The sequence below is a fragment of the Carassius carassius genome, chromosome 10 (genome assembly GCF_963082965.1).
Source record: "Carassius carassius chromosome 10, fCarCar2.1, whole genome shotgun sequence".
Classification (NCBI taxonomy): Eukaryota; Metazoa; Chordata; class Actinopteri; order Cypriniformes; family Cyprinidae; genus Carassius; species Carassius carassius.
In genome coordinates, this window is record NC_081764.1 from 26,353,297 (window position 1) to 26,370,188 (window position 16,892).

Here is a 16,892-nt window from a genome sequence, read left to right on the forward strand (position 1 = left end):
GGGTTAAGGGTCTTGCTCAGGGACACATTGGTGTCTCACAGTGGATTCGAACCCAGGTCTCTCACACCAAAGGCATGTGTCTTATCCACTGCGCTAACACGCTCCAGTTAGTATTGTAACCTCGGTTCCCTGAGAGCAGGAATGATACATCACAGAGATATTTCTCCGTTATGGGAACTCCTTCCCTTCCAACCTTTCCTGAAGTTCTATTGGCTCACTCTAGTCAATGACTGGCCAATTGACGCGAAGCAACCACATGCAAATACAGACAAGCTCAGGAGGCAGTATAAAATGCGGTGAATGCGACAATTGCGTTATAATCTGATAGTGAACACTGCTTAGCTGATCGAGCAGCGAAAACAGTGACCTCCGTGATGTCTCATTCCCGCTCTCAGGGAACCGATGTTACGATAGTAACTGGAGCGTTCCGTCTCGAGCTTTCATGAGACATCACAGAGATATTTCTCCGTTATGGGAATGATATTCAATCCCACCGTGAAAAAGGCTATGAGCAGCCTGAATAAGATAGACACTCAGCAAAGATAATACACATGATTCCAAACCACTAGGGAGGCTTATGAGCGCCTAAAACCAAGGCATACAAATTTTACATATCTGGCCAGTACTAACGTAGGCTGTGCTGAGAACAGGACAGAAGCAACAACCACACTGTAAGGGGCTGCACAGCAATAACGGTGTTAGGCAGCATAACACAAAACATAATAAGGTAGCACGAAGTGAATCAGACATGAATAACAGGAAGCTGCACTGAGTACAGGGCAGACAACAACAATAGCATAGGGCTGCGCAGAGTAATTACTGTGCGAGACCGCAACACACATGAATAGAGGTATTAATCAGTCACTCACCTACAGCACTCGAGAGGCTAAGGACTGAACGTCCAGCTTGTAGAACCTGGCGAAGGTATTCTGAGAAGACCATCCAGCTGCAAAGCATATCTCTTGAATAGACATACCTCTTGACCACCACCAGGAGGAGGCGATAGCTATTGTTGAGTGGACCCTAATGTGAAAGGGGCATTCCAAACCTTGGTTCGAATAAGCAGCCGTGATAGCATCCACAATCCACTAGAAAAAGCCTCTGTTTTGACTCGGGCCGTCCCTTCGCACAACCACCGTAGCACACGAAAAGCTGGTCCGATTGCCAAAAGCTGGCTGAATGGTCAATGTAAATCCTCAAAGCCCTGACAGTGCACACTGAAGTCTGAGCATCCACATCACACAAGGTCGATGACTCAGAAGACAGGGCAGACAGCGAAACGGGTTAGATAGTGATTTAGGCATATAGCCCAGCCTCGGTCGGAGAGTGATGCTGCAGTCACCGGGTCCGAAGCAAATACATTCACTGTCCACAGAAAATGCATGTAAATCCCCTATGCATTTAGCCGAAGCGAGGGCAAGAAGAAGTGCACTTTTAAAAGATAACTCCTTCATATTAACGGATGCAAAAGGCTCGAATGGTGGCTGTGAAAGATTTCTTAACACCACCTCTAAGTCCCAAGACAGGACTGAAGGCGGACGCGGGGGATGCAATCTCCTCGCTCCCTTAAGAAAACCCACCACCAGCGCGTGCCTACCGGTCGATTGCCCACCCAGCGTGGAACAAAAGAGGCAATAGCAGCTACATAGACTTTCAGTGTTGATGGCATAGATCTACTATCCAGTCTGTACTGTAGAAACGTAGAACATATGACACGGAGCAAGTAACCCGGTCGATATGAAAATTATGGCACCATTTCACACACACTCTCCATTTTAGAGCATACAAACGCCTTGTAGAGGGCGCCCTCGCCTCCGAGAGAGTGTCGAGCATACAAGAATGCAGAGCGCTCAGATCCTCTCATATCCCCGAAGCAGCCACACATGAAGGCTCCATAACTCCAGGTTTGGGTGCCACACCGCTCGCTTGAGACAGCAGATCCTTCCTGATGGGGATCGGCCAGGGCGGCACCACCAGCAGCTCTGTCAGGTCAGGGAACCAATGCTGGTTTGGCCAGTTCGGGGCAATGAGTATCAACGAAGCCCCCTCCTCCCTGATCTTGCATAAGACCAGTGCCATTATCTTGATTGGAGGAAACACATACGGCCTGGTTGCTGGCCAGTGTGATGTCATAGCGCCCCCTTCCAGTGGGGAGTGAGACATGGAGAAGAACAGCTAGCAGTGCGCATTCTCGCTCGTGGTGAACAAATCCTTTAGAGCTAAGATCACTGCTTCCAGCAGACCCAAAGCTGGCATTCCCTCACACACTGCTCCCGAGCCACGAGTCTAACATTTAACATTAGACATACAAAACACTAGGGTTGCTCAGATGAGACTTCATTTGCTGTAGGCCACCCACTTCAAGATTTGACATGTTGCATTGAAAGATGTTTTTCTGCACAGCAGTGTGTCACTATTTCAGTTACAGGGATATACATATATATATATATATATATATATATATATACTTTTTTTGCCACAATGCAGCTGCTTCAACCACTGGATGTTTTTTGTTTGTTTGTTTGTTTGTTTGTTTGTTTGTTTGTTTGTTTGTTTGTCACACCATTCTTGAAAATCAGTGTCATGTGATAAACTAACCTGGTTGACTATAATTGATTGGCTGAGAGTGCCAAGATATAGTATCTCCTTCTGCAGGTTACACTGTGATGCGCCAGTAGGTTATTATCATTATATTTAGCATTAACATTTTTATTTTATTTAACATAAAAAACAACTGATATTCGTTGATTAATTTATACACATCTATATTATCTAAGAATGCTCAGTTTATAATCACTGCAGTTGCCAATTATTTTGATTCAACACAAGGTCTGCTCATTTGCCAAAACTTGTATTATAATACATTGAGAGCATTTGTAAGAGTATGTGAGCTTGGTCTGAAGAAAAAAAAAATAATTATATATATATTGTGATGAGTCAGCTGCCTCCCCCCTAATTATCATCAGCACCCCTTCCTTAATCGCTGCCCTTCACCAGGCTCCCTACAGGAGTGGGTGTGTGAGAGGAGGGGTGCTGGATGAGCCAGGGCTGGTGGCATGTGATGGGACACACCTGAAGGAAATGGAGCCTCATCACCGCTGCTGTTGAAAAGGCCAACGCACTTCTCCTCGGGAGACCTGTCTCTTCCCCGTGCATGTACTCTGGTGTCCTTGAGGGTCCAGGAAGGGTGCGTTGAGGGATTCCCGTGCCACCAGAGACGTGAACTGCCGGACCCGCGGTCCGGACAAGAACTGCATCCTCTTACACTGCCATCAGGCCAGGATGCCAGGCCGTCTATCCCCTTCAAGTGCCGTGGCCAGTGAGAGGGATGAAGCCGCTGGAAGATGCCGCCGCCCCTCAGCAGGGAATTATGGAGGAGGAATGAGGTAAGATGCAATGTGTCAGTGTGTGTGAGTGCTGTGCTAACCAACAAGGACAGGTCACTTTGTTACATCACCTCCCCCCTCTACAGGCCACGAACTCATTGGGTGCCAAGACAGGTACTTAGCTATCTTGTTCTGAGTGCCAGGTCAATGTCAGGCCAATTTTGAATTGGTAGGGTTGCTGGGAGAGGTAACATCTGGTCACACAAGAGTTTTGAGCCTTCATTGTGTGCATCCATGTCAACTTCCTGCTCAAGTATGCAATGTTCCTCTCTTCACCCGGATCTCCCTGGGCCAGGACTGCTCCAATCCCCATACTAGAAGCCTTTACCTAAACAAAAAAAAATCCTTGTTGATGTCTGGAGTCTTGAGTACTGGGCCCGAACATATCTGTTCCTTTAGGGTGTTAAAGGCTGCTTCACACTCCTCAGTCCAGGTTAACCTTTTGAGCGGTACGGTCCCACATATGGGATTCTTATTTCTGTGCCCCTGGGAGTATGGTCCCACATATGGGATTTAGAACGTTCGGTGACGTCGGCATAAGTGCAAAATTCAAACTGCGTTTTTGCATGTTGGCTGGCGCTGAGCCAGAGAGAAACGTGCACTGTTCTTGTCATATTATCACAACTATGCAGTATTATTAACCACATAATGCATATTTTAAGTTTCATACATTTAAATACACATAAATACTAGTAAAACAATACATTTAGATTTTGAAAAATACGCATATGCCTATGGAAGCAACAAAAATAATTTATTCAATTTAATTTGCATTTGTTTTGTTTTTTATTCATATCAGATATACATAGTGTAAGTAACTATAAAGTTCACTCTATTCTTCACCCAGTACACCGTCCACTTTTAAACTCACCACTGAGAAGGTTAATGGGGCTCTTGACAGTTTTGCAGAGCAGGTTGGTCAATGGAATAGCAGTGGAAGAAAAGTTGGCGATAAAACATCGATACTATCCCACCCGCTCCAAGAAATACTCAATCTCTGCTTTCAGGGATACCACCAGCCTCTCGATTACTTGGTACAGCTGCTGTCAGGAAGGTGCTGGATCAAGATGGTGGATTTGATGTTGTACAAGGGTGGTCCGTCCAGGCCTCTGACGAAACATGTGTTTCAGGTTTGCTGGATGGCTCTTCCCACTCCTTCATCAGATTAAAGTGTTAAGTGTTTGCCAGGATGATGAATCTCATATGTCACTGTCTTGCAACCAACGTTGTAGTATCCTTGCCACTTCATCAGCAGTTTGTTCGTTGAGGTAGGGAGCAGTAACAGTACTTTCTGTCCAGGTTACAACTCTTGGGTTCTGACATGCTGGTTATATCATTTCTTTTGTGCTTTTTGCACCTTTGCGAGGTTCTCTTGGGCTATCTCTATGTAACACTCCAGGTGGTCTCTCATCTCAAGAACATACTGAGCAATACCCTTCTCACACTTCATCGTCTTATAAAACTAAGGGACCTCCCAACTCTTTTGCATGAGACACATTTACATTTATGCATTTAGCAGATGATTTTATCCAAAGAGACTTACAGTGCATTTAGGCTATACTTTTATTTTTATTTTTTTAACCAGTATGTGTTACAATGGCCCATGGACCCGCCTTCAATACAGGAGCTCGTATGGAGAAAAAACATGTTGATGTTGTGATACAAACAGCAAGAATGGTAGCCACTTTTCCCTGTCCCTTCCAGTGTCAGAGCAGAGCATGTTCTTGAGCGTCTTGTTAAAGCATTCCACCAGTCCCACAATGTCCATGATGATACGCTGAAAAGGAACAGATATCACAGGCAGAAGAAGTAAAGGTGCCTGTCAGTGAACAGCACTGTTTTATTGGCATGTGGGGCACGTGGTGTAGTAAGTCTGTACATCAGTGATACTGTACATACAGTAAGATTATTGAGCTGGCCAGGAAAGATTTTTTTTTTTTTTTTGTGCTTCACCTGTCCAAGTTATAAGATCATAATCGTGTACTATACACAACTTATACTACACTAATTGTTAAGCTATAGTGAATATAGACAGTGAAAATATTTTTTAAAATCTTAAAATTAGTTTTTTATTTATTCATTTATTTTCACTGTAGCCTACACAAATTACATTAAACCCTAATAATGGAGGTTCATATTATTTTGTCCAACCCCTGTATGCATTTTATATAAATATACATGATGTTTTATATACAAATACAGTGGGCCCCAAAAAGTATTTGGACTCTTAAGTCACACTGTGTACAAATGTACAAATTATTAGTGCATAGTAGATGTGCTTTAAATATATACTGTATATATAATGTGAAATTTTTTGTTTGAAAAGTTTTCTTGTGCTATGTTTCTGAATTTTGTCAAGTGAAGAGAACTCTAGCAGATATCTCTAGTGTTTATGGAGCAGTGAACACAGTTTAGGAACAATGTTAAGCAGAATGAAGCCTGTGTGTCCACAGCAGTACATAATATGCGTCTTCTAATGATCCGTTAATGACCATCAAGCCTATAAATTTCAGAAAATTAAATGGCATTTATATTTGATCTGTCAGGCTTCAACAAGATTATACATGCTATTAGTCTTTTGATGAACATTTGAAATGATGGAATACATATATTTGGTTTTCTTAGGATATATTGTTCACTGCTGTTTCATAAATCTGTATTATTAAACTGAAGCACCAAAGCATTTGCAGTGTAAATCAATAATTGAATTTTCAGATAGAGAACATAGATAACTACTGCTAGAGTTATGTTATTGTTCCTGGGAATAGTTCCTGTCGGCAAGGACCTTTCCAGAGAAGTACGTACTTGATATTTAAAACCCTCTTCCTGAAGTTGCAAACTGATCTTTGTTACTATATTATTATAGTTTATCACAACCATGAATAACCTTGTTTTGTAGTGTTTTTCCATTTCTTCTTGCTATTCACATGTAGTAATGAATCGGAAGGAAAGAATCACAGAAAATAACTCCCTTCTATGCTGAGAAATAAGGTGAATAAGACTAGACAGAGTTTGTTTTGTTATTTCTCACTGTGACAAGGGTACATTATTTTATTCTTAATGAGAAAAGGATAAAGTAATTACAATACTCTCTGCCACATTGCAGCTATTTATGGAGAGACTGATCAGAAATGGAAACCAGGTGGGTGTCAGGAAAATACATAATATCATCTGTAGAAGATGAGAGACTCTAATTATCATTATTATAATTCTGGAGAGGAAATATTCTCTCAGCATCAGTCATCTGATGACAATTTCTAATTAAAAGATGGATTCACATATTCTCTGAAAGTGCTTTTGTCACGAGGGCCGATCCTGAGCTTCTTCTTGGACTTAGATCTTAAGTTCTTCACCCCGGCTTTACGTGGGAAGAAGGTGAGTTATGCAATCAATTTCCTAATGTTCCCAAATCACTCATCAGGCCTGTCTTCTAACAGGACAGCATGTTCTTATCTTCAAAGCGGTTTAATCATGCTTATCTAAACTTAAGAGAATACTATGCTCGTGAGGACTTAATCCCAACATACTTAAGTGAAGACAAGAAATAAACTCAATTTGAGATTAACTTGGATACACTGTGCGCAGCTTTCTAACCTGGCCTAATACATACAACTTAGCATGCTATCACAATATAATAGCACATGACAACTACTCCATATTCTAATTAATGTTCTTAATAAAGATGAACTGCAAGAATTAAACAGTCAAATGTTTATACACAGTTTGACTATATACTCAATATCCCACTCATCTTTGCAGCCTTTATAAAAAATGTATCCCTGATACTGTTTTTTATGACCTCCATGACATAGGAAATGCCTTAAAAATGCAGCACGGGGCAAATGTATTACACACACAAAGTTATTTGCCTGCACATATATTTTCTTCTTAACTGGTCTTGTGTTCCACATCTAGCTGTTTTCCCATGCATCAAAACTTAACTTCCCAGGGACTGTGATGAATTTAAACATACAGTAAATTTTTCACCTTCCAAAGTAAATGCTTTATAGAATATTTATTGCACTCCAGGGATGATCTCCCTGAACATAATTCAAAATGTATTTGTTACTTCATGATTTAAATGTCTTTATTAATCCATCTGGAACTTTAAAAATACTTTTCAACAATTATAGAATTCCAAACAGAGGGAGGTTCAACAGTGACTTTCATCAAAGAAGTCCAAAGAGGTTATACATAAAACTGCAGTCTGTAGTTTTACAAAGAAATTGTGTGGGAGAAAGAGAGAGAGAGTTGCCTTAACCATATTTTGGGTTAATTCATACTCAGAAGTGAGCTAAATCTGACAAAGCCTCATTTTGAGGATATCATTTCTAAATCGTTCAAGCAAATTAAGTTTTATGGTAACACTTTAGTTTAGGAACCAGTTCTCACTATTATAGCATGCATATTACTATAGCATAGTGGCTGTTTATTAGTACTTATAAAGAACATATTAATGCCTTATTGTGCATATTCTAGATACCTTAATCCTACCTGATACCAAATACAGTTTGTACAGTATAAAAACCATTACGCATATGGAGAGTCCCCGTAAACCACAAATGCAAGTAGGCAAGTGTGTGTGTGTAAAAACATTTTTGATGCATCATGAAAGTTTAAATCTGTTTTTCTCTTTGGCACACTAACCTGTTAGGTTGAAAGCAAAATATGTTAAAACTTGTAACTAATATTTTTCCATTTATATATTTCCATATATATTTACTTTGATATGTGTTTTGCGTCCACATACTTTCTTTGTTTGTTGTTTACTGCATTACTGAACAGACTGAAGCAAATTTTCTAATGCATAGAGTAAAAAGAAAACAAAAAGAAAAGAGAAAACCTTGAAACAATTTATGAATTGTGTTTAGTAAACAAGTAAAAGGTATTGAAATAAACTTCAATAAACAAGTTTACCTAAATTGTATTGAAGTAGGCTATTACACATTATAAGTAAATCAGATTGTATGGCGCTTCCCAATGTCTGTACCTATAGCTATCTTTGCATTCTTTGTTTGTTTTTTTCGTTTTATATTCTTACTTACCAAAACATGAGTTGACGAACCCGTACCACATGCACCCGTGCTTCCCCACCAGCCACTGACCGCGGATACTGGCCGCGAAGCTGAGCGTGGTGCCGAAGAGACAGACGAGCATGTCACTCACACTGATGTTGAGTAGAAGCATGTTCACAGGAGTCCGCAGGGTCTTGAATTTACAAAACAGAACGAGAACGATGAAATTGTTCAGGATCCCGAACACAAGAATAGCTCCCAAAATAACAGCGACCACATTATGTCCCGTCCGTGACATTTTCTCAGCCGGAGTATCGCTCCAGTCGTCATCTAACGCAGACCGCAAGTCCTCATCCGTGCCGTTCGAAATGTAACTTAAATTAGCGTCTTCTGAAAACATCTTTGCTTAATGCTATTCAACTTATGTTAGGCTACTTTTGTCGCATGCTTGATGCATGGACGAAATTCTTTCGGAGGTTCCCCACACATGAGCATGGATCATGGCATTCACGGGAAGTTCTTTGAAGAGTCTCAATTCATGTTTCTTCTAATATTTTGGTAAAATCCTCAAAAAAAAAAAAAAAAAATCACAGCGCGAGAATACAGTTGCAGGGCTCAGCAGCCCAAATAAAAAGCATCCCAGTCAATCACAAACACATTTAAGCGTGTAGGTTAACCTTCATTTGTTGGTCATTTCCGAAGATGCTGTTGCAGTGTAAATTCACGCCTTGCCGCTACTAAATTTAAAGCACAGGTCAACACGAAATGAAACAGTTTTGCAGACTCTCAAAATGTACAGGTAATCTACAGAGTCAAAATCTCACAGACAGAGGTCGAATAAAGGCTCATCTTATCTTGACATGACGCTGAATAAATAATAGATATGCAAAAGTAACGGTAACCAGGAGACATTGAGACAAATTCAGCCTTTCCTGCTGCCGGTGCTCGTGAATCTCGAGTTTGCCGCTTCTTCACAACACTTGAGAGCGGAGAGCGCATACTGTACGTGTGTGGAACAAGCCTCGAGACTGAGAGGACTACAATACGTGACGTAGACACTCCATATCATCATGTGTAATGCTTTAGGTTCTAAAATGCTTTTAGGTTCTCTAATGTGTTAATGTTATTATCAAAAATAATAGTTGATAATTACGGTTTTATTATGTTCACGTGTTTCACCCAGTAGGCCTAGTAAAAATATTATTATGATGTTGAACTGTCAGAGATGTTAATTCAATTATTTACCCCACCACAGATACTGAATTGTTGTAACATAATAAAAATAAACACTCTCACATTAATATCCTGTATTCTTTCACATTCACTGATGCATATGACTCTTTTCCCCACACACCCCTCCTGGCACCGTCTCTGCCATCCCAGCTCTTCCACTCTGTTTTTATGTATGTATTTATTTTGTGCAGCTTTTACAAACATATTTAAATCAGATATTGAAATTCCTTATTTAACTGTACAACTTTGGAGTCTTTTGTTATTCTTCAGACAAGGAAAGATGGATTCCGACCCATGTTTTGTGACCTTGTCTAGCCATTTTACCATGTGTTAAATACTTTAACGTATGGATTTATGCTCATGACCCTGTCTGTCAAGTCATGCTCTGTATTTTTTTTTTTTTATGTATACATAAGGCTACAATGTTTTACTGAAGGCCTGTAAATTCAGTATGCATTGATTAGCCTTGTTATGTGTCATTCCTCTGTCTGATATCCAGACATATCAGACATTAGCCATACATATGCAGTATTTGCATCCCCACAGAGCACAATATTACACAGGGCACACTGTGGCCTGAGTCATATGGTGTCAATACAACAAGGCTGCCACAATACAAAACAGGACCCTCTGTGTCAGAGATGTTAATTCAATTATTTACCCCACCACAGATATTGAATTGTTGTAACATAATAAAAATAAACACTCTCACATTAATATCCTGTATTCTTTCACATTCACTGATGCATATGAGGGTTTCTGTATGTGAAACAAAGCCCTTAAGATTCTTCATGGCCATGACTCACAGGCATCTGAAAAAGTTACAATATGACAATGATCCCAAATGATTATAAGAGTATTGGTTATATGACAATGATTTTAAGAGGTTTGACATTTGAGATGATCTAGAGGTCCATTAATGAGTCTCTCTGTTAGCACTTATTATCGTATAGTGTGTGAGTGACATGACACATCTGTAAGAAATGCAAAACAGACAAAAAGGTCACAAATCTAAAAGGTCTAGCATGATTTGATAGCAAATGCTGGGAAACTGCTGACAGGATATTGTAGAAAGACACTTGGCTCTGAATTTAATTGGAAAAATTGTTTAAAAGGTAGTAAATTGTCATTCAGATGCTCCAGTTCAATCAATGACAGAATAAAGTGGATTTTCTTGATGTATGAGCTTCTAATTTCTTCTCACATCAGCTATTTCAAGCATTTCAGCCTTATTTTAATTATGAGAAGACTGAATTAACTTACTTTCATTTAAGCACGTTTTTAGTGCCAGATGATTGTGTCTGTAATGAGCTTGGTAACATTATCACGCTGTAGTAAACACTTCATAAAACATAAGATTTTGAACTTTTGAACTTTAGAGTTCCTTCAGAATAATAAAATGTAATTCTGACTTTAAGGTAAGAAATAAAGTAATATAGTGATATATGAAGTCACAATTATGAAATTTAGACACAGAGTCACAGATGTGAGATATAGTCACAGTAATGAGAAATAAAATAAAAAATAATAAGAAACAACAAACGATATAGATCAAAATCCCAATTTAAAACAAACAAACTAATAAAAGGGCTATTGTCTGACAAAATACCTAAGCTTTATATATATATATATATATATATATATATATATATATATATATATATATATATATATATATATATATATATATATACACACAAAGAGCAGAAACACAGAGCAGACTATGAGCTAAACGATGGGATAAACATTGTGACCAGACCTTTCCAAACATGAAACCTGCATGATGACATGTAATAGATCTATGTTTTTTCTTTGTTATTCTTATGTCTAATGTCAGGAACAGTTCTTCCATGTTATAAGCCTGGATGAGTGTTGAAGATTTATGAAATGGAATCCATGTGCAATAATATTTTTCTCACATTGTCTTTTAACAAAAGTGTATGAGGGGGTGGCTCATGGCAGAAATGTTGTTTGTCTTGAGGGTCCACTGGCAGCAGAACATGTCATGATTCAAATGAGACAGGATATTAGGGTATTGACTCTTTTAAGTGAACCGGGTATTGACATGCCCGTTTATTTTAAGCAGTATTATGTTGTAATCGATGAGAACTGAAATATGAAGAGCTAGCGAATGTATTCCTTTACCGAGATTAGTCCACTGACGGGTTCTATTGGGTGACCAACACATGCACTAGATGACACAGTCAGTAACAGATCTTTTTTTTTTTTACACAAATGCAAAGCTTTTAGCATAATAATAAAGCAAACTGCCATGGTTGTATTTCTCAATGAATTGTTCTTTGTTCTGGGTTAATTTAAGGTGATATTAAAATGGAAACTAATAAGCTTATCTGAAAGCAGACAGACATGTATGATCAAACTATATTTTAAAGTCTGATTCTTACTACTAATAAACCATTAACTATGACTTTTGCCTCAATTAACTCCTATTTTGTTGCCTATGAATAGATAAATTTAGGTATTGGGTAGGAATAGATATGTAGAATATGGCCATGTACAGTACAATAAATGCTTAAATACATGCAAAAGATGGAAGCTAGCCCAACACCACAGCACAAGATGGCCGCCAGCTCAGCGCCACGAGGCAAGATGGCCGCCAGCCCGGCGCCACAGCACAAGATGGCCGTCGGCCCAACAACACTGCCCAGGATGGACGCAGGTCCAGCGACACTGCACAAGAGGGTCGTCAACCCAGCGCCACGAGGCAAGATGGACGCCAGCACAGCGCCATAGCACAAGGTGGTCACCAGTCCAGCGCCACGGTGCAAAATGGCCGCCAGCTCAGCACCAACGCCCAAGATGGCCGCTGAGACATTTTTGGATTATTTCTCCATGCTGTCAAAGATCCTAGAGATTCCCAGGAGTGTTCACGTCACGTCTGCCGATCCAGAGACTGTTCACATCACGTCTGCGGAGCAGCACCACAGTACAAGATGGCCGCTACAGTGGGCTTTCCTGAGTTGAGTCATATTCCCCTTGACCCTCCAGAGTTGAGTCAGGTTCCAGTTGACCCTCCAGAGTCGAGTCACGTTCCAGTTGATTCTCCAGAATCAAGTCAGATTCCTGTTGACCTTCCAGAGTCGAGTCAGGTGCCCGTTGACTTTCCAGAGTTGAGTCAGGTTCCGGTTGACCCTCCAAAGTCGAGTCAGGTGCTCGTGGACCCTCCAGAGTTGAGTCAGGTGCTCATGGACTCTCCAGAGTCAGGGTTAGTCACCCTTGACCTTCCAGCGTCAGGGTTAGTCACCGTTGACCTTCCAGAGTCAGGACTAGTTCCTGTTGACTTTCCAGAGCCGAGTCAGATTCCAGTTGACTATTCAGAGTCGAGTCAGGCTCCTGTTGACCATCCAGAGTCGAGTCACGCTCCCGTTGATCCTCCTGAATCAAGTCCGATTCCTGTTGATGTTCCAGAGTCTAGTCAGGTGCCCGTTGACTTTCCAGAGTTGAGTCAGGTTCCGGTTGACCCTCCAAAGTCGAGTCAGGTGCTCGTGGACCCTCCCGATTCGAGTCAGGTGCTCATGGACCCTCCAGAGTCAGGGCTAGTCACCGTCGACCTTCCAGAGTCAGGGTTAGTCACCGTTGACCTTCCAGAGTCTGGGCTAGTTCCTGTTGACTTTCCAGAGTCGAGTCAGATTCCAGTTGACTATTCAGAGTCGAGTCAGGCTCCTGTTGACCATCCAGAGTCGAGTCACGCTCCAGTTGATCCTCCTGAATCAAGTCAGATTCCTGTTAACCCTCCAGAGTCAGGGTTAGTCACCGTTGACCTTCCAGAGTCAGGATTAGTCACCTTTGACCTTCCAGAATCAGGGCTAGGCACCGTTGACCTTCCAGAGTCAGGACTAGTCACCATTGACCTTCCAGAGTCAGGACTAGTCACCATTGACATTCCAGAGTCAGGACTAGTCACCATTGACCTTCCAGAGTCAGGACTAGTTACCATGGACTTTCCAGAGTCAAGGCTAGTCACCGTTGACCTTTCAGAGTCAAGTCATGTCACTGGTGACCTTCAAGGACAGGGTCAAGTCACTGGTGATCTTCAAGGACAGAGTCAAGTCACTGGTGATCTTCAAGGACAGAGTCAAGTCACTGATGGTCTTCAAGGACAGAGTCAAGTCACTGGTGATCTTCAAGGACAGAGTCAAGTCACTGGTGATCTTCAAGGACAGAGTCAAGTCACTGGTGATCTTCAAGGACCGAGTCAAGTCACTGGTGATCTTCAAGGACAGAGTCAAGTCACCGGGGTTCTTCATGGGAGAATTCAAGTCACCAATGATCTTCATGAACAAATGCAAGTCACCAATAATCTTCATGAGCAGAGTCAAGTCAGCACCGATCTTCTGGAATATAGTATAGTACCATAAACAGTATAAACACCATGGGATTACCAGAGTCTCGTCACTTCTCTGTGGACCTACCAGAGCCTCTCCACATCTCTGATGAACTACCAGAGCCTCCCCACGTCTCTGCTGAGCTGTCGGAGCCTCTCCACGTCTCTGATGAACTGCCAGAACCGTTTTTTGTCTGTCTTCCTCCTATGGACCTGGCCCTCCGTCCCTCCCCCTGATCCTCCGCCGGTCCACCTCCCTCCTGGGTTTCTAGTCTGTGTCTTTCTTTCTGTTTCCTCCTATTGACCTGGCCCTCCGTCCCTCCCCCTGATCCTTCGCCGGTCCACCTCCCTCCTGGGTTTCTTGTCTGTGTCTTTCGTTCTGTTACCCTCTAAGGACCTGGCCCTCTGTCCCTCCCCCTGATCCTCCGCCGGTCCACCACCCTCCTGGACTCCTTGTTGTGTGTTGCACTTCTCTTGTCTCTGTTTTCCCATTCTACCTGGTCGTCTTGTCTCTGTTTCCCCATTCTACCTGGTCCTCTTGTCTCTGTTTTCCCCATTTTACCTGGCCCTCCGTCCCTCCCCCTGGTCCTCCTCCGCTCCACCTCCCTCCTGGTCTCTTTGTGTTTTGGTTTTTCCTTGGGTTCGGGTGGAGCATCTGGCAGCTTCTCCGTGGAGGAGGGGGTAATGTCACGTTGTCTAGTCTCTGTTTCCCTGGGTGTCCACTAGTGGGCTCACTTCCCCTTAGGCACTTCACCGTAGGCACTAGAATTCCTCTAGTCTGGTTCTGTCTTCACAGTAATTGCACTCCTGTTAATTGCACCAGGTGCAGTCACTTGTTTGTCATTAGCCTCCTTATAAATACCTGTCTTTCCCTGTTGTTTGTATGGAGTCCTTTCCGTTCGTATGCTCAGCCTTCTCGTCATCCGAGATTCTTCTCGTCTTCCGAGATTCATCCTAACCTCTCATCTTCCGAGTTCCCTTTCCTGTTCCCTCCTTTGTTTATTTGTTTGTTTATTTTGGACTGTCTGTTTGGCTTTGACCTTGGCTTGTTCGACCACGATTTGGATTACCCTTGTACAATAAATACCTGCAATTGGACCTCTCGCTCTCCCTCTGTCTCTCTGGGCAACGATCGTCACAAAGACCCATTTTTATGATTATAAGTAGGCTAATCATAATTAATTTGCATTGAATGTCCAGCTGTTACATCCAAGTGTGTAATTTGAAAGTTGTTTGATTAGCCAGCTGAACTTGTCTCATTAAATTATGACATTCTTCTGATCCCTGAAGTCTCCTGCCTTGCCAAAAGTGCAGAGGAATAGCAGTTCCTGAGGTTTACATCCAAATCTTCAGAAACTCTATATGAGCCATGTGCTGAAGGGTGATTGAAATGAATCTCTTTGAAAGATAAAAAAAAAAGCTCTGTGAGGGATCAGTTTACCATGAGAGATGCAGGATCCTGCAAACAAACAAACATTCACAACCCTAGGAAACACAACGAGCCATCATGTCACAGATGACCATGAACTCTAGTCAACCCAACTATTGAAACAATTTTGTAAAAAATTGTCAGGACACCATTATATTAAATGTTTAAGATAATTTCATTATAAGATGTCACTTTATGTCATGGCTGACAATGCTTTTTAATCATTTGAAAGCAATAAAGGCTCCTTAGTCAGGGACAGACTAATAGAAGGCTGATAAAACACCTGAGATGTTTGCCATCAGGACTATTTATTTTTAGATATTCATGAGGCTAACAACGTCACAGTCAGAGTCAGATAAAACAAACAAAAAAAGAGAGAAAAAGACAAAAAAGTACTTTGCTTTCCCCAATAGCTTCAAGTAGTCAGGGACACATAACAAATAAATAACCTACAAAATAAATACCCACCTTTAAAGTAGTTCAGAATAATTGCTTGATGTGTCTTTAAATGTTACTGTTTTTGGCAGGAAAACATAGCCAGATAGAAAAATGTCTATCATGTATTGAATGCTGGGATTTCAGATGTTGTGCGCTCTTCTCTAACTCATTATGCTGTTTTCTGACACACACACATACATGCACACACGTACATATACCTGACACACTGATGTCAGAGTCTAATGCACTCCACTGTGCAGAGATCTGAAGGCATACATATTACTGACAGATATGGGTATGGAGATTTCAACTGAGAATCCTTTTAGATGAAACACAGAAGTAATATTATCTAAATTCAGAGTGTAAATTCTTATCAGATGTTTGAGGTTTTTACAGTGTGCTTAGCTGCTATGGTGAAGTAATACAAAAAACGAACTTAATGCTTGATATCTTCATAGCTTAGACCTATAGGTTGAGTCTACATGAGGACCTGAGGCAGCAGGCTTGGCAAGACGATGGGATTTGCCAGTGGGCAGAAAGAAAGATACAAATGTAGCGGTAACAGCAAGAGCTGTAAATTTGTTCCTTTGATCCCTGTTCTTTGGTCCATCAAAATAACTAAAGGGATAACTAGGTCACACCTGGCGGTTTTATCCAAAACCACCTGGACAGCAAACAGCTATCCTAATTTGTTGATTCTGCATGTATTTTGATATTTCAGATAGGCTTTTCTTGTGATACACTATTAAAAGAAACCATGTCAATAATTTCTGTTGTCTTCTTACTGTGTGGTTAGTTATTCTTCACATGCTTTATAAGGATCCCAAGACAAGCCTTGCTGTCCTAATTTTCGAGAAAACTGGCTGTTTTGTGTGTGCTTCAGGTTAGAAGTATTTAGAGACATTTGTGAGTATCAGTCACTGACAAGGATAACAATTCATCAATCATGTTAATGTTTAATTAGCCGTCAAGACGGTTCAAAGCCTTAGGGCAACACAGCTGAGGACACCGGTATTCACTTAGGAAATAATGAAGCTGTTTTTTTT

General features: G+C 41.2%; 1 protein-coding gene across 1 annotated transcript in view; it reads right to left on the reverse strand.

Annotated features, from left to right (window-relative positions):
* The window catches only part of LOC132152017 (opsin-3-like), a 17,955-nt gene extending 8,843 nt beyond the window's left edge, over window positions 1-9,112 (reverse strand). The window contains exon 1 of the mRNA XM_059560636.1: window positions 8,432-9,112. Within this exon, the coding sequence (XP_059416619.1) occupies window positions 8,432-8,801 (370 nt within the window). The 5' untranslated portion in view covers window positions 8,802-9,112. The remainder of the gene's footprint in view (window positions 1-8,431) is intronic.
* Window positions 9,113-16,892: the final 7,780 nt, after the last annotated feature.